A 19,520-nucleotide genomic window follows, 5' to 3' on the forward strand; every position below is an offset into this window, starting at 1 on the left:
CTCGCTCCAATTTGATGCAAAGGGGGAGATTTTTGGGTAGCAGATTTGTTTTGTATTGCGTCATTGGGCTCGGTTAATAGTCCAAGTTTTATACTCCGGTTTGGGCCTGTCCAACCGTGAGTTGATAGGGTTTAGTATATAATAATGTGCTTGCATGCATATTAGGTTAACGATTTAGAATGATTGATAGTATTACGATAGATCACAGATTACTTTCTTCATCGTTCTTGTAAACCCTAAATCCTCTATAGTAGAAGTTCTTTATCGAGCTCTTCTGAGGATTGTTTATTAATCATTCGACGTCTTTGATCCATTATTGTGTTCTTGCTGTTTACTCGTTTATTTCTTTACCTGTTTTATAGATCTAATCGATCTTCAAGTTAGTTTTTAACTTATCACTCTTGTTTACTCTCACGATCAATGTGAGATGAAGACATTATAATTAAACTCATTTCTTTATTTGTCAATAATTTCATTTTGTTAAATAAAATATTAAATAAAAAAAACGTTATCTAGAAAATTTATTGTTCAATAGTTCCATTTTTCAGTAATCTCATAAGTTGCTATAAAAAATTAAATTTTTATTGAATAACTTTTTGTTAAATCCTAAAATCATAAATTCAGTTAGGTACTTAATATAGAAAGTTTGTTTATATGTATTCTCATGATTCAAAATGTCATTATAAAATGAATTCATTTATAAAATATAATCGAGTATATATTTCGTGCTTTTGAATCAAAGTGATTTTTCAAACAATTATAATTTTATGTTTAGGTAGATTTTTTTTATATTTATATAACATTATGTAACTTATAATATTATTATAAACAATTTGAATAATCATTGAAGTTTCAAATGTATGTGGTAAAAGGAAAATGCTTCATTTATTGGTCCAAATTGATCAAACGCGGACCGATTCAGCTTAATATACCAAACTACATAATGTTTTTTCTATTGAAACCTGGTTTGTATATATTTTGTGTTTTTGAATCAAATTTATTTTTCAAACAATTATAACTTTATGTTTAGGTAACTTATTTATAATATTATTATAAACAATTTGAAAAATCATGGGAGTTTCAAATGTATGTGCTGAAAGGAAAATGCTTCATTTATCGGTCCAAATTGATCAAACTCATACCGATTCAACTCAATATACAAAACTACATAACGGTTTTTCAACTGAAACTCTGTTTGAACCTAAAAAATCTTGTTCAAAACCATTTTCGGGATTCTAAAACTTAAATGAACAGTTGCCAATAAAGACAATCTCACCAAAGAATACCCTCAACATCCTAGAAAGGTAGGCATAAGGAAGTTCTCATAGTGTGGTCCCTTTGAAACATTTCACAACCTTTCCTATTTATAGAAGAGGAAACGTTCTCTTGTTTACTCTAACCATCGATGTGGGATGAAGACATTATAATAAAACACGCTTTCTTGTGAATAAAACATTATTCAACTTATTTAGTAAAACACCATTTCTCTTGTTTACTCTTTCTTTATTGTTCAATAGTTCCATTTTTCTATAATCTCGTAAGTTGCTATCCAAAAAAGTAAGTTTTTATTGAATAACTTTTTGTTCAATTATAAAATCATAAATTCAGTTAGGTACTTAATATAGAAAGTTTGTTTATATGTATTTTCAAGATTCAAAAGTTCATTATAAAAAGAATTCATTTATAAAATATAACCTGCGTATATATTTCGTGCTTTTGATTAAATCGAATTTTCAAACAATTATAATTTATGTTTAGGTAGATATTTTTTTATATTTATATAACATTATGTAACTTTTTTAAAATATCATTGGAAACTATTTGAAAAATTATGGGAGTTTCAAATGTATGTAGTGAAAGAAAAATGCTTCTTTTATGGTCCAAATAGATCAAACTCGGACCGATTCAACTAAATATACCAAACTACATATTTTTTTTTCTAGTGAAACCCGGTTTGCATATATTTCGTGCTTTTGAATCAAAATGATTTTTCAAATAGTTGTAATTTGGTCGATTTCAAAGTATTTTTTTTCCTTATAAAAATTAAAATATGATTTTAGGCTACACTCAATCACATATATATCTTCCGATCAAATAAATTATTACAAAAAAAAACATGTTATGAACAAAAATATAATATTAGTTTCATAATATGCTAAAGGTTAACACTAATAAATAATAACGAATTTTCACAAATCTTGCATTTTGGTCACTACATCCAAATAACAAGTGAAATTTGGTTTAGAGGATTGATTCAAAAAGTGCATCTATGAATTCTTGTAGCTGAATTTTGGGAAATGTTAAGACCTATTGAGATATAAGGGAATGGTCTGTGAGGCTACGGTTGGTTTCTATAGGGTAATACAAATTCAAAATCGTTAGCACATATCTTTCCTACCTGCTTCAATTATCAAATTTAGATCAAACTTGTCAAAATCAATTTATAAAATAATAATAATAATAAAATAACTAAATATGTAACCTAACAATCAAACAACATATTTTTCATTAAAATAAATATCATAAATCTACAATTTACACTTTATATATTATTATTAAATTATATATTACCTAGGGATGAGCATAGGCGGGTGCCCGCCTCATTTGGCGAGAACCGGAACCGACGGTTCCTAGAAAGTTAGAACCGGAACCGACGGTTCCTAGAAAGTTAGAACCGGAACCGCTCTAGGCAGTTCTTAAATGTTTGGAACCAGTCCTGGAACCGGCGGTTCCGATTCCAGGAGCGGGTAACCTAGTTACATTAATTTTGTTAACTTTTGTCGATAAAACCGTAATTTAGTTCGAACCAAATCAAATCAATTCGGACCAAAGACGGAGAAAATCAGACCAATATATTCTAAACAGGTCTAAGTAACACACATATTTATATGAAATAATATATATATATATATATATATATATATATATATATATATATATATATAAACCGGTTCCGACGGGTACCCAACGGGTAGTGGTTCCGAAAAAACAAGAACCGAAACCGGAACCACTTAAGGCAGTTCCATAACATTTGGAATCGGAATCGGAACCGCTTAAGGCGGTTCCAGTTCCAAAACCAGCAGTTCCGAGGCGGTTCCTGTTCCAAAAGCGGGTACCCAATTTCGATGCTCATCCATAATATTACCTTTTCATATTTAATGGTCACTAACACCTGTTTCTGTTTTATAAGAGAAATAACTATAGAGAAGAATGTTGATAGAGTGATACTTCATTGAAAACGCAACAAAATTCTTCATAAAGCCGCTAGGATTCTTCTATAGACCGCTAGAAGGTCTATATAGTGACAACCGGTGTGGCATTAATGAGAACGCACCACTTAAAATAACAGTTTTGATTAATGTAAGTAAAAAATCATTTAGAATGCTTACCGGTTGTGATTGTTTCCACTTGGATGTGAACATTAACATTCTTATAAAGAAATAGAACTTCAAATGAACCCTACATAGTCAAATCAACAAACATGACAACACAAAAAGAAGCCTAACTTGGCATATAACAAAATTCCCAACAAATTTCAAAATCTTAAGGTTTAACTGAACATTTTTTTCAATTTATCAGAATTTTATTTTATTACAACCTTATATGAGTAATCAAGAATCTAACTCAAGTGAAAGAAGTAATTGTTCATTTAAATCCAGTAAAAAAATTACTATATTGTGAAATTACATATAATTTACATGTTTGCTTATTGTCTTGGAGGTACCCGACCACTTGGATATGTACCAGTATTTGATTAATTAGGCATAAATTACATTATAGAATATGAAATTTAACGATTGTTCAAATTCATTAACACTTGATTTAACAATAGAAAATGGATAAATTTATAATCATAAAAGTATGCTTAATTCAATAAATTTATTATCAAAATTAATAGAAAACTGAATTCCGTGAAGAAACAAATCAAATACACAAAAACAAATAAAAAACAAAGAACATTTGAAGATCATGTCACAAAGGTATGACCAATAAGATCTTTTTGGCACTTTTCAGTATAGACATGGTTAATCTTTTCTCATCTTAAGGATGATAAGTACAAGTGAGTAGAGAAAAACAAATTTATAAACATAAAAATATACTTAATTCAAAAAATTTGTTATCAAAGTTAATGAAAAGTATTTTTGTCGAAATAATGAATTATTAAGTGTGTAAGATATTACCACTAAGGGATTTTAAGTTTTGCATCATCCTCAAGCTTCAATAAAAACATCAACTAATGATCATCACTTTCAAGTAAAAATCTCTGCAATTTAGACTTAATTATAGTAAATCTAATCAATAACGTTATAGAAAAAAGTAAGGTTAAGAATAATTACATAAAGTTATTGGGTTAGATAGTTGAAAATCGAACAACTGTAATTTAACATGTATGAGACCGATTATTATCTTCAAAATTGGAAGTATTTACTATATTAATAAGAATTAAATACAAGATGACTGTTTTGCCCTTGATGAATTTTGGTACCATCGATGTACATTGAGAAATAAATAGAATAATTAAGAAGATATATCATGTTGATTTGCAAACATATAGGATGGTTAGTGCATAAGTTATGGCTTTAAATTTGGGGAGGATTTGAAATTTACTTTAGGGATAACACAAATTGGTGAATGTTTGAGCAGAAACATTGATGGACAACGTGTTTGACCAAACATTGGTCAAGATGACATAAACAATTTGATCTAAGGGTGGAAAAGGTATAAGTGAAACATAATAAAAAATATTTATTGCTTTAGATGATGAAATAAAGTTTCTCTTTTAGACATAGAATTCAATCTTTTATTTTCTAAGTGTAAATGTCTTACACTTGGGTTGTGGTGACTTAGTAAGACATGTGGAAGATATGGTGGATAACCTATTAACTCATGTTCAAATCCTGGCACTACTCAACCTCTATGGCCATAGAGGTTCACCTGCAGTGTCTCCAGGGCATGAGGCAAAGCTTCATGTTCACCGATAAAATGTTAAACGAATCAGATTACAACGCATATATTTGTAGTACATAAAAATATGTTAGTTGATCAACTAAAATATAAAAAAAGAATCTAATAAGTGTAGTGTTTGTAGTATGTTTCGTAAAAGAATGTTACTTGTTCTATGTTATTTTTTTCCAATTCAACAATGATTTTATTATCAACATTGAAGTTTGAGATTCATAATCATAAACGTTGTTCTTCAAATTATAATGAGAAATTCGAATTTTGAATGCCAACTTTTTATCCAAAAGTAATTTCAAAGCAGACGGATAAATCTTCATATTACTCTCCTAAAAATGAAAAAATTAACGGTTATAAAAATAGACAAACAAAAAGTAAAAATTAGTTTTATGTAAATGAAGTTAATATCGATAACCCCATTAAACTTTTGAAGCAACTCTTGTGTGTTTTTTTGACCAGAAGTTTCTTTGCGTCACGATCAAATAACGTAAATGACACCACGCCGATAAAGTCTTATACTATAATGGTGATTTTGAAACTAAAACCATTGATATAATCAAATTCAATAATATAAAATTAGAAAATTTAATCGAAGATTATAATAATATGTGTAAAAGAGTTATTGAAAACCTTGGAACAACATATATGTCTTTGTTCATGCAAGTTGAAGTGTACAAAACTTCTTTATCTTTTGGTACGTGCGACTAGCTTTGTCATCATGCATTAAAACGACTTTTATGGCTTTTTCTTGACAACTATAGGTCAACATATTAAAAAATCGATATAAAGGGTATAATTTTGTTTATGTAACTAAATGAATGAAAGTAATATGCTTAAAGTAGATTGATTAATTTTTTTCATGACCTCTCAACAAGAACATAGTAATAACAAATAATAAGAACATAGTAAATGCAAGAAATTAGAGAAGAATAAGGAGAACAGAGTAAAGTAAGAGCTTGGAAAAAAAGGAATTAGAGAAGAAGATTGCTCAAGAAGAACACTGTAAATCATAGGTCTCAATCCAAAATCGTAAGAATAACCACTTCAGTGTAATCGTATATATAGGGTGTTTTTAAATAAGGAAATTATTATCTAGAAAAAAAGATATCAGCTATATTAATTCAAAACTTCAAATGAATTGACTTTCTTATTTAATCAGTTTTAGAATTCAAACAATTATCTCAGAATGATTCATTTTATGTGAGATATACTTGAAGATAAATTATGAATAATATTGGCTTTAATTTTGTCTCTAAAATATTTTGCTGATTGGTGGGATTATATTAGATTATATAGGTTAATAACTTAATTATTGATATGCTTGTTTAATGAGTTTTTTTAAAAAAAAATAAATAAATAATAAAATGTAAACAACTTTGAATTTAGAAATCAAAAGTTATAAATAAGGAAGTTAAATTAGGAACAATATTAATTAGAAAAACCGATATCTTGTATATAAATAGAATGATATGTTTCAATTGATAAAAATAATTACTGAATTTAAAGATTCTATAATTATTATAGATTTTATAATTAAATGTAATTGTATTTCAATTTTATTTGTGGAAGATGATGTCAGCAATTTGATCTAAGGAGAGAAACATAGGATTAAAACACAATCAATGGCTCTAATTGCTTCATTGATGAATTAAAAATTATCTTTTAATAATATTTAGAGATGTATGAAATGAATTATAAAAAATAAAAACCTAATATCACAAATATGCATTTAATCTTATGAAAATCAATAACATCTGTCTTTATTATTTGATAGAGACATATCGTTGTCATCTATTTCACCATTGCAACACTAATTTCATTTTCATATTTCACCCATGAAAAAGTCACTGTTTCGATCGAATTCAACACCGCCTTCTTCTGCTGTTGTTAATTTAAACCCCCATTATTTCTCTCTCTAACGACCCGTTTCTTTCTCTCTCCTCCTCCTCCTCTTTGTAATCGCTTCTTGCTTATCTGTCTTTCCACAACTTCTCGATCCTCTGAAATACAATAAAACAAAGCCCTAAATCAAGAACTACAAAGTGACAACACAAAAGGCATTCGAAAGACAGGTAAGCCTTTCAATTGCGTGCTGTTTAATTTATTATTTTCGGCGATGGTTGCTTTTTGAGTTTTTGAACAAGGGTTTGCTGTGATTCCTGTTGTCCTGTTCAATTAGATTCGAAAGGAACCCTTTAACCGCTTCCTTATAGTCTTTGATTACCGGATCGTATTTGGTTTGTTAGGCGTTACGCTACAGATTGAATCTTTCTAATTGATCTTCAATTGGGTTTCATTGTTGAATCTTTGTGCGATTTCCCCATTTGGGTTTCGTTTCCCCTAATTTTTAATTTTATTGTCGGCGGCAACATCTCATTCTTGTTGAAAACCAGTACTCAATTTCTTCTTTTTTTGTTGGATTTGTTTGTTTTCTGGTTATAATTTTAACACGGCGATGGATCCCCGTCGTCCTCTTTGTGGTTTAGTGGTAAGAGTTCATGCGATTGTTAAAATTCGAAACATGTGGTTGAGATCTTTGATATCTAACTCATCTATAGATACATATACATAGTCACACTTTATGATCTTTCCTATTAAGTCCATATCGCTGATAAAAGAGATTGATTTCGATGAAATTCTTATGCAGGCAGACGCCCCTCCTCCTGGACACTTTTTACGTTTGGGAAAACCAAGGGCTCAAGACGATCTAATTTTGAGGAAGAGAGATAGGATGCGGAGGTGGCTGTGTTGTACTTGTCAAGTTGAAGAGTCTTATCCTTCAAATGAAAATGGATTGATAAAAAACCACAATGATCACAATGATGGTATGTTTTTTATAACTTAAATCTCTTAATAAGTTCTGTAATGGCAACTAGATGATAGTTTTTTTTTTTTTTTTTTTTTTTAATGTAGGGCCACATAAGGACTCAAAACTACCACCTCCTGTGAAACATGATGCTCAGAAAGCAGTGCCAACAATTGAAGTGCCTTCACTTTCACTCGATGAATTGAAAGAAAAAACTGAGAATTTTGGATCAAAGGCATTGATTGGTGAAGGTTCATATGGAAGGGTTTATTTTGCAAACTTAAATAATGGAAAAAGTGTTGCTGTGAAAAAACTTGATGTTTCTCCAGAAGCTGAATCAAATTCAGAGTTTTTGACTCAGGTAAAGTCAACTATGAACTATCCTTTCCTATTTCAATTTCTTACTACAAACAACATTGTACTTTTATGAATAATGTTTTGTTTTTCTTTGGATTCAAGGTTTCAATGGTGTCAACACTGAAGCATGACAACTTTGTTGAGTTGTGTGGTTACTGTGTTGAGGGAAATACACGTGTTTTGGCTTATGAATTTGCAACCATGGGATCTCTACATGACATATTGCATGGTATCTGAACTTTTCATTTTACATATTTTAATTAATAGTAGTTTGTATATGTTTTTAAATGTATGTATATGTGATGTATACATACACAGGTAGGAAGGGGGTGCAAGGAGCACAACCAGGTCCTGTTCTTGATTGGATGCAAAGAGTAAGGATAGCTGTTGATGCAGCAAAAGGGCTGGAGTATTTGCATGAAAAGATTCAACCTTCAATAATTCACAGAGATATTAGGTCAAGCAATGTGCTGCTTTTTGAAGACTTGAGAGCCAAAATTGCAGACTTTAACCTTTCAAATCAAGCACCAGATATGGCTGCTAGATTGCATTCAACTCGTGTGTTGGGAACTTTCGGCTATCATGCACCAGAGTAATAATAATAATATAATAATAATAATGTTTCTGAAAACCCTTTTTCATGTTGATCATAAAAGAAAAAAAGAAAATCTTTTAACTAATAAAAATGTTTTGTGTAGATATGCAATGACTGGACAGTTGACACAAAAAAGTGATGTGTATAGCTTTGGGGTTGTGTTGCTTGAGCTTCTAACTGGTAGGAAACCTGTTGATCACACAATGCCACGTGGACAACAAAGTCTTGTCACTTGGGTCAGTTTCTTTTTCTTCATATTTACTTTCAATTTCACATTTTTATTCTTGAGTTGATATGAAAGGTGAAATAAAGATGAGACCCCACAAAATGTTTACTTATTTTTTTGGGGGTAAATTACAAGAAACAACTAATTTTGTTTTTTCTCACATAATAATTAAATTAATAATATAATAATATAATATATATATAGGCTACACCAAGGTTAAGTGAAGATAAGGTGAAGCAATGTGTGGATCCAAGGCTCAAGGGAGAGTATCCTCCAAAAGCAGTTGCAAAGGTAGGTGTAGTTCAGACTGTTTGATACCACAATTAGCTGAGTCTGACTCGGTCAAACTTTGACTCAATCAGACATTGACTTAATCAGGCTCTTAACTAAAAGAAGATGTGTTTTGTTTTGATTTGTTTTGTTTTGTATGATGTTGCAGTTGGCAGCTGTAGCTGCATTGTGTGTGCAGTATGAGAGTGAGTTTAGGCCAAATATGAGCATTGTTGTGAAGGCTCTTCAACCACTGTTGAGGGCTCCTGCACCTGTTGCTGCTGCTGCTGCTGAAGTCTGATAATAATAATAATGTCTCAAATCGAAAATCGAAAATCTCACATAAATGGATTATTATGTTTTGGTTGATGGTGGGAGCTATACGCGCGCATATATAATAGTGTTTTCTTTGGATTTATATTTCTTTTTTATTTTTTTTTTGGTTTGAGGATGGAAGGGTGTGGACATGTTTTGCATAGCTTTGGTTTGTCAAGATTTGTTTAATAATGGAAACATGGTTTGAGGGTGATTCAAGTAATTTACTTTTTGTTTTTGGTGTTACATATTTTGGTGGTGTTCTATATTTTTCCATCTCTCTACTTATGTTTACAGCTTTTAATGAAAACTTTTTTAAAGTCCGAAAAGATATGAAAATTTCGAAGAGGACAAAAGGATCTCTGAGTTAAACCGATATTAGAGCATCTCTAATGGTTAACGTATGTTTTAATTTAAAGTTGTTGTTACCTCATTATCTATTAATTTTGACGTCTAAATATATGACTTTTTCAATAGTTTAACTTATTTTAATAGATTTTTCTATAAATTCTATATATATATTAAATCCCGTGGGATGCATGAATAGTAATGTTTTCAACTTCTCATTTTTGACACATGATTTTTAAATTGGTCCTTTGTTTCATTTGTTTTTTTAATTTTGTCACATAATTTTAATAATAGATTGTCAAATTTCACAATAATGTTTTCGGCTTCTCATTTTTGCCACATGTTTTTTAAATTGGTGCATTTTTTTATTTGTTTTTTAATTTTGCCACATAAATTTAATAATAGATTGTCAAATTTCTTCCATTGACCGGGTCAATATTGTTTCATGTGTGAGGCGGTCCATCACGGACTCAAATTCCTATAGAAGCTTTGCATAAAATTCCACCATCTCTACGTTCCAATCACCCATCTCCACCACGATTTCATTTATGTTCTATCCGTGGTTGGAGAATGTGTTCTCCATCGTCTTCGTTTTTCTCTGCGTCTCCTCTGTTCCGTTCTGCACCATGGAATTTTTTTTGGAGTTGCATTGCTTTTAAAGCCGACTGCCGTTTGTACAATTTGTAGTCCTAATTCCAGTCCCTTGCAGAGGCTGTCCCGGCGAGGTCGAAGCCTCCAACAAAAAGCATTTCCGACCCATGCGGAGCATGGGTCCTTTTCCTAGTTTAACTAATTTACCTTCATCTACTTAAAATGTGTTATAGAACATTTAATTTAATTAATTACTTTTAAACACAAACCATATCTTAATATGAAAATATAAAATATTATTATATCAAGTCTTTATTTATATACCTAAAATATAAAAGATTATTATGTTTTACTTATAAATATACAATGAAAACATTGAAAATCCAAAAGACAAAATCCAAGAATTTTAAAAGAGAGAGGAGAAAGGCTAGAAAAATTGGTTTTCTCGACTTTTATGTAGAGTATGTATAATTTTTCCGAGGCCTATAGGGGTCTTTATATATCTATTATTTTTTCAGATAACCATAATTTGAATCAATTAATTAATCAAATTTAATTTTGATTCAAATCTTTTCCTTATTTGTTAACTAACCGAATAGCTTTTAGAAAAATTTTGGAACCTCCATAAATCCGTCCGCTTTATGGACCATCCAGAATATTCCTATTGCTAAACAATTGAACAATTACCATTCGGTCCATACACCTTCAAATTAAATCTAATTGCTTTCAAATTAATTCTAATTAATTTTAACTAGTTTCTAATTAATTTATTAACCTATAATAAACTAATAAACTATTTATCTCAATCTCGCTAATTAGTTCTAGCTATTTTAACTCTTGAGGGAAACCCAAAAATAACTTTGTTATTATTCCTAAAGTTATACCAATTAGTCATGGCATTGGACACATATTTCCAATAGTCTCTCACTTGGACAAGTCATTAACTACTATTGGTCAAATAATATTCGAATACCCAACAAAGCATGCTTTCCACAACAACTATCAAGCTTTGATCTAATTAAAAGTCAGTCCTTAGATTAGTGATCAATTATTCTTTTGTTCTACAAGATATTATTGTGAATTGAGTCACGGATAATGAATCAAACTAACAGTTCAACTTTTAGTTTCTCGGTTTCCGATTTATGATGATCAAATCAAACTACTAATTGAACATATCAATTCAGTCTGGGTCATACCTAACACTTTAATGTCATCGTCAAATCACTGAGAGGCCCACGATATCGCTTTTCCCACTAAGACGAAAAAGGAACAAATAAATTTTGACTACGTAGCTTTTGTCTACTCATTAAATCATGCATAGACTTACCTGAAATGACCACTAGTTACATGTAGCATTTAAGTAAGACTAATACACAACCAACTTGAATCCAAATAACTCAAATATCTCTCCATTTAAAGAATAAAAGATATTACTATTAGAATCACTTGTGATTAAATCCATGAAGTAATCTCTTTGAGCATGAGTTTCTCCAATACTTAAATCACTATTATGCACTCATGAACATTAGCAACAATCTCCATGCCATGTCTAATAACTATAGGCAATCTACTAACACTTCACGACAATTTTAATTCAATACTTACCCCAAGAGTAAGATCGATTATGGAGTTTGAGTATATTAATACTCAAGAAGTGGGGATCTAAACATGCAAAAACGAAACACGATAATAAACTAATTGTAAATGGTATCACATACTTGAACATAAATAAATCTCCATTACTTAATCACCATAACAATTACAAAATTCATTTCATTTTTCTAAATGTTTCAAATTAATCAACTAACTACTAAACTTTACATCATCTCTCATGCATATGCTCCTAGCATGTTAACTATGTCTTTCCGTGGTCATCCCTTTTTTGTGAATGGGTCAGCTAAATTTTCCTCTGATGGTATTCATCTCACAATTAGATCTCTATCCTTTACTCTATCTTTAATGTAGTTGTATTTCCTCTTTATATGCCTCGACTTTATCTCACGTCGTGGCATGAAGCGCACCGCGGCGTGACATGACTCAAATTTTCGATTTCTTTAGTTTCACCAATGCGCATATAGTAGAAAATCTTAGGCTCTGATACCACTGATGAGTTTTCTAGATTACATTAAATCATAATTGAAAATGGCTCCAAAACTCTTTAATTTAATCGGAAGTTGAAAAATCCAGAAACTACCAGATTACGTTCCAACTGCAGAATGGCACGCCTTAAGATTTCATGGTTGTGGAATGGGAAATTGATTGATATGATGAGGACTCCATTCCATGACTGTGGAATGGAAAGTGTAATTATTCTGCGGATGTGGAATGTCATGAGTGAATGTTCAAAATTTAAATTTCTCGTTTTCTTCAATCTTGCTCCGATACTTCTGAAACTTTGCAGGGAGCTTCCTTGATCATCCTAAGCATGCCCAAATCCTCAAACGCCCTTGAAACACCCACAAAATGGTGAAAATTAGATATATCCTCGAAAATGTAAAATGCATGCAAAGTTGAACTTCATTTAGTTATTAAAATCCAAACAAGCTCTTAGATCAAATCACTAAAAGACTTTACGTTCATGCAATTATTACCAACAATGCCAAATATTCCTCATAAGTTCAGGAATATGAACATCTAATAGTTGATTACGCTAATTTTGATTCTAATGAAACCAATTAAGTGCTTGTTACCAATTGCAAATCATAAAACATATACGAATTTCATAATTTGATTAACAACCATGATATGAACCCTAATTTTATTGATCAAGTGAAAAAGAGTACAAATCAAGTATATAATGAAGACCAAAGTAAATATTACTAGATAATAAACATGAAATTAGGCCACATCACAATCTAACAACAAGTAATTAGGAATCTAGAATCGGAAATGCATAAAAAAGTTAGCCACACATCGTTGGATTGAGGTACAAATTCAACAAGTTTAATCCTTAAACAAACTTACAAAATCAAAGAAATAATTTTTACAAAACACTTAATGATGATATGTTCTTCCCAAAATTGCCTCTCTGAGTGTAAGTTCGAATTTCTCTTGAAAACGGCCCTGAAACTCCTTTTAATCGGAACTTGAAAAATCCAAAAAACTATCAGATTACTTTCCACGGCCGCGAAATGGTATGCCTTGAGATTCCACGGCCGTAGAATAAGAAATTGATTGATATGCTGAGGAATCCATTCTACGACCGTGGAATGGACAATGTAATCATTCCACGGTCGTGGAATGTTCTAAGTGAATGTTCAAAATCTAAATTTCTTGTTTTCTTCAATCTTGCTCCGATACTTTTGAAACTTTGCAGAGAGCTTCCCTTGACCATCCTAAGCATGCCCAAATCCTCAAACACCCTTGAAACATCCAAAAGAAATGGTGAAAAGTAGATACATCCAAAAAAAATGTCCCGAAAAATATAAAATGCATGTAAAGTTAAGCTACATGCCATGCAATACTTGAATTAAACATGAAATGAGCTTGTAAAAATGTGCACTTTATGCACCTAACATACATCCAGATCTATAAACTTTTCCGTCTTCATAATGTCTTCAATCTAGCGTTTTGGTTTTTCAAGTGTGGGTGCACGACAAATCTGAAAAATCGGACGACCACCATAGCTGTTATCCTAAAAAAACTTAGTTCGGGCAACGCGTAGATCTGGAAACCCTTGTTTTTGGCTTTGAAAAACAGATGGTTCAAAGATGATGTTGCTCTGATGTGATATTTGTGCTCCGACGAGTGTTATGTGTTGAATTAGGTTTGTGTGTTGGGTCTTGTATATCAGATTTCGGGTTTTGTATATCAGATCATGAACATATGTATGTATTTGATACTTTGGTCTCATCTATGTTTAATCATTTCAAGGTTAATCATTTTTAGGTTCATCATAGTATATGTGTACTATGAATCGGGTTCATGTTTGTGTTCTTGTATATAAGATTTCTGGGTTTTTATTGTATTCTTGTATGTTAGATTTATGATTTTTGTGAGACGGAGAGTTATGTATGTGTGTGGTGTTTGTAGAGCTAGTAAACTTTCTGACGACTGAAGTTTCCGATGATTAAGGTTACAAATGAAGCATCAATGTTAGCGACGGTGGTGGCCGGTGATGACGGTGGCGGTGATGTTGATCGATGGTGGTGGTATGTTGCATTGTAAGATTTTTCAATGTATGTATGTATGTATGTGTGATTTTTGAGAGAGAGAGAGAGAGGGAGGGAGAGAGAGAGATGTATGTTGATTTCTAGATTTTAAGTTTTTTTTTTTTTGTATTTTTGTTTTCTTTGGTGTGTATGTATGAGAGATAAGAGATAGGTAGATATAGAATAAATGGTGGTGGTGGTGGCAGAGAGTGGTGGATGACGGTGGTGGGTCGATATTTGTTTGTGTGAGAAAAAAGAAAAGATGAGAGGAAAAAGATGAGGGTAGAGATTCTGATTGTGTTCATGAGAGAGAGAGAGGACCATCTGTGTGCAAAAAACAAAGGATATTTTTGAAATTTAACAAAACTTAACAGAACTTGTTAAGAGAGTTAGTCACAAGGACCATTTGTGTGCAAGGTTTGCTCCGTAGGGACCATCTCAGGGAAAAAAGTTTCGTAAGGACCATATCAGGGAAAAACTATAAAGCTAAAGGATCATCCGTGTAATTTGTTCTTTAATAAAAAAAGTATTTAAATAAATAAATAAACTGAAAAGATAAAAAGTAAAGGCAAAATTATCGTTATAAAAAAGCTTAAAGTGAATTAGACTAAATTCATAACAAAATAAAAAAAAACTAAATTTACAACAAAATAAAAAGTTGGGATAATGACTTGATAGGATAATATACTTTTTGAAATGTACATATTTAGTTCTTATTATTTTTTTTTGTAAAATAAACCCTTATACACCGGATTTTATAGGTTTTGCTGACGTGGAAGGGTTTATTTTACAAAAAAAAAAGAATAAGGACTAAATGTGTACATTTCAAAAAGTATCTTACTCTATCAAGTCATTTTCCCTTTCTTTTATTTTGTTGAAATGAAATACCCAGGTGGCATCCACATATCCACAACGGGATTTTTCTAACTTTTATTCATCATGGAAAGAGGGAGAACCCCGATCTCCGGCGACTCTTTTGTGTGTTCCTACATATCACTGGTAGCAAGGAGGAATGATGGCAAAAACAACAAGGTCGAAGGGGGAGGCAGGAGGAAGTAGAGACGGTAGTTGGCGGCGAGGAGCTGCTCTGGTAGCCCCCTCGTCGATTTTTTCTTCTTTTTCTGGCAACATATCTCAAAGATGGAGGCAAAGAGAGATAGATCGGAGAAACACAACAGGTAAAGGGTGTTTGGATGTTGCTGTTCGACCGGAAGGAAGAGAGACGAGAAAGAGAAGGGTCGTCGCCCTTTTCTTGTTGCTGGAGGATCACCCACCTCTGGTGACTAAGCTAATTAATTGCTATTTAGTGCTACTTGTGCTTCCACATCAGCAAAACCTGTAGAATCCGGTGAAAAGGACTTAATGTGTACATAATAATAAAGTATAAGGGTTTATTTTACAAAAAAAAAAATAAGGACAAAATGTGTAGAATTCAACAAGTATCTTACCCTATCAAGTCATTTCCCTAAAAGAAAATTCGTATATGACCGGTATACCGGGTATAGCCGGTCACAATGATTGCATTGTTACAAAAAATAAAGTATAAATGTTTATTTTACAAAAAAAAAAAATAAGGACTAAATGTATACATTTCAAAAAGTATCTTATCCTATTAAATCATTATCCCAATAAAAGTTTGAACTTCAATGATAATTCAAATTTTTTTGGATAATAACAATTTTCAGGTAATCATGGTTTTGTCAAAATTATAAATTTATATCGAATTTCACCGATTTTATTTTATTTTTTATTTTTGTTTTTAATTTTTTAGTTTTTTAATTATTTTTTTGGCAAAATACTTTTGTTTTTACTCTTTCCTATAAATCAGCTGGGAAATAAGCACTTCTAAAACCTTCTCCGCTCTAAACCCCATAGACCGTAAGATGGCCGAAGTTTCGTCCGCTTTGGAATCAGGAACATCAAATACTTCCTCAGATGATATGATCATCAAGAGTATTCAAGAAATCATCGACGCCCAGGTGGGTTTGGTCCCTAGAGACAAAAAAGATAAACTAGAACTTCATGAAGTCAATTTATCGAGTTCATTCGATCAAATTGACGATTTACACATAGAACAAGGGCTAGAATTAGTTCAAAACGGCGGCATCCCGGTCACAAAACTCAACCATTCATCACATATTGGAGTGATTAATGAGGGAAAAGAGGAACAAATTGTGGGTTTGAGGGGTAATTCGAATAGGAACGATGTGAAAGAAGGCAAGAAGGAGAAACGGCCTCGAAAAAGGGGAAAAGGTTTGAAACAGAATCCGATTCCTGATTTCGAAAGGCAAAGTGTGTGTGATTGCGACAAGAGGGGTGATAGGGCAAGAGTGGTGTACATTAACGAAGAAATGGAGGCTTTGAGGTATGTAGGGATTGATGAACAAAAGAAGAAGTGGATTGAGGCTTACTGTGGGCTTGGACCTGATGCATCCAAGGAGTACGATGCTTTAATTGGTTCTGCGCATGCCAATCAGGATGAAAATTATGTGAATTTTGATCCTCGACCTCAATTCGCCAACAAAAAAGGTACTGTTCTTAATTTTCTTGCTATATTCTTAATCATGTAGCTTCCAGTTTCCACTATATGCTATGGCATTTATTCTTGAAATGCAATTGTTGATGTTTTTGTGTAACTTCAGAATCTATTTCGACTGAAGTGGAGCATGGTGTAAAAGGTAGTGATTTAGATGGAGAGGAAGATTACTATGATGAGGAAGACAGCGATTCAGATCATGTTAGCATCCAAAGACCTGCGTTTATGGTCACTGGAGAACCTGATTTTGATTCAGGTCCTCCACAAGATGGGCTAGAATATCTTAGGCGAGTAAGGTAATGTTCCACTTCCCTCTTTCTTTCTGTTAAAAAGACTTGTTTTCATATCATCAAGTTAAAGACTCATGTCCTTTATTAAATCATCATTCAAGTTACCATTTTTTTGAAGTACTAATGGCCTCTTTTGTGCATAGATGGGAGGCTGAGCATATCCCAAAAGTGAAGGTTGTTAAGGTTGAAAGAAGTGTTTTGATCAAAGAACAAACTGTTTATATGCCCAACATCCCTGATATTGCAGCATGTCCTGAGCATTTAATGCCATCAAAAGAATGGGAAGATGCTTTTCTTGCTGACTTTTCAAAGCTAAGGCTTGTAAGTTTGTTCTCCCCTTTCCATTTGATTGTGTAGAAAATACACAGCTATATTTTGATCTGAGATGGGATTTTGATTTATAAATTGTTTGGCTTTTTGTATAATTTCAGGCATTATCTCAGGATGAAACTTCTGCATCTGTATTTTCTGAAGAAATGGAATCAATCCCTGTTTCCCAAAGTGTTCTTGACAGTGTAATTCAAGAAAATCTTGATATCTGTCATACAGATGATGTCATTCAAGAAAATCTTGATTCCTGTCAAACGGAGGACAAAACCGTCATTTGTGACTGGCCTAGGTTGCAGAACATTGTAGAGATGGAACCTGTGGCTCGTGTGATAATGTTAAGGAAACGGATAACATCAATGGAGTCAATGAGGTCACTGTGTAGAAATGATTGTGCATGGCTGTTTGCTCTTTGTGCAGCCATTGATACTCCTTTAGATGCTGACACAAGTGCTTCACTTCGTTGCTTGTTAAGAAAATGTGCAGCTTTGAGAGCTGAAAAATTGGATCTTGATGATGAAGTTATTATGCTTAATATCTTGGCAACTATTTCGGGAAAGTATTTTGGGCAATTAGAAAGTAATTAAGTTGAAAGACATGATATGATGGTGACACAGTTTTGAGTTTTGATTATGAAGATAACACAATAGAGTTCTGATATGAGATGGGATTTTGAGAAATATGATCTTTTGAAACTTGTATTTGTTTCAAGATTGATGCTTTTTCAGTAATTTGATTATGAAGCTCAACAATAGAGTTGGGAACTGAGATGGGATTTTGAAAAAGATTTTTTTTTTCAATTGGCACTTGTTACACGATTGATCTTTTATTAGTAATTTGATTATGAAGCTCAAATATCTTTTTGAGAAGTTTAAAAGCTACTTTTTAGCTTATAAGTTAGTATGATAAGCTACTTCAATGGTCTCACCAAACACTAAATTGCAATAAGCTTAAAAGATAAACTAGCTTATAAGTGCAAAATAGAATCTAAGTGAATATTTGGGTACATAGGAAATTTATTGTTCTCCTTATAATCTATTTTTGTGATTAACTGGTTGATCTAATTATGATTTACCAACTTATATTCAGGTTGATTTTGATCAGAATTATTTTATTTCAATTTTGTTTTGTTAAAAGATATTTTGGTTATTTATTTATTTCATATAGATTATGATTAAACCAAAGATTTAGGGTGGGATGAGGAAGTAATTTAATTACAAAAATAAGCTCATCTATCACAAATAATTACTTTTTAAATAAATATCATGTAAAATAGGCTTGGCGAAATAATTTTTGAGTGGTATCTTACTACAAAATAGTTTTGAGTAGTTTCTACTAACAAATACCTTTTTCTATATGACATCATTATTATGCAAAAAATGGATTTTGTAAAAGAAAAGGTGATTTTGTGAAATTCATTATGTAAAATTGGTAATAATTTTGTTGTTATATTTGGTTAGAGAAACAATGACAAGAATAGTCATTTTTCTTTGATTTTTTTTTAGAAAAATAAGCCAAAATTTTTAAGAAATACAGAATGGGGATGGACAGTTGTAAAAAAAAAAAAACAGCAAGAAGGCTCTAAAAAGTTTTTTGATTTTTTGAGCCCCCTATGAACCTTATACAAGGAGAATTTTCTCTTACTTTATTTATTTAGTTATTCTGATTTTACCTTTTACAAGACTTGGATGTGTGCTTTCATAATTACAAATTTGAAAAACAAAAATAATACAAATCAATCGTTTAAAA

General features: G+C 31.6%; 2 protein-coding genes across 4 annotated transcripts; both read left to right on the forward strand.

Moving 5' to 3' along the window:
- The first annotated feature begins 6,791 nt into the window (after positions 1–6,791).
- Positions 6,792–9,774, forward strand: LOC145059358 (protein CYTOSOLIC ABA RECEPTOR KINASE 7-like). 3 transcript variants are annotated; one of them, XM_079007213.1, is made up of 8 exons: positions 6,792–7,031; positions 7,607–7,784; positions 7,873–8,126; positions 8,225–8,351; positions 8,441–8,714; positions 8,821–8,953; positions 9,148–9,234; positions 9,383–9,774. In XM_079007213.1, the coding sequence occupies exons 2-8, from the start codon at positions 7,691–7,693 to the stop codon at positions 9,512–9,514; spliced, it is 1,101 nt and encodes a 366-aa protein (XP_078863339.1). In that variant the 5' UTR covers positions 6,792–7,031; positions 7,607–7,690; the 3' UTR covers positions 9,515–9,774. The 3 variants fall into 3 exon arrangements, with proteins under 3 accessions (XP_078863339.1, XP_078863340.1, XP_078863338.1); XM_079007214.1 differs by having other exon boundaries at positions 7,611–7,784; XM_079007212.1 differs by lacking the exon at positions 6,792–7,031 and adding an exon at positions 7,140–7,447.
- Positions 9,775–16,471: 6,697 nt separating this feature from the next.
- On the forward strand, positions 16,472–18,571 carry LOC145059359 (uncharacterized). The gene is made up of 4 exons (XM_079007215.1): positions 16,472–17,147; positions 17,261–17,450; positions 17,588–17,765; positions 17,876–18,571. Exons 1-4 carry the CDS (start codon positions 16,502–16,504, stop codon positions 18,356–18,358), a joined length of 1,497 nt encoding a protein of 498 aa, XP_078863341.1. The 5' UTR covers positions 16,472–16,501; the 3' UTR covers positions 18,359–18,571.
- The last annotated feature ends 949 nt before the right edge of the window (positions 18,572–19,520 follow it).

This window comes from Lactuca serriola, chromosome 6 (assembly GCF_051521515.1).
Source record: "Lactuca serriola cultivar US96UC23 chromosome 6, Lser_US96UC23_V15, whole genome shotgun sequence".
Classification (NCBI taxonomy): domain Eukaryota; kingdom Viridiplantae; phylum Streptophyta; class Magnoliopsida; order Asterales; family Asteraceae; genus Lactuca; species Lactuca serriola.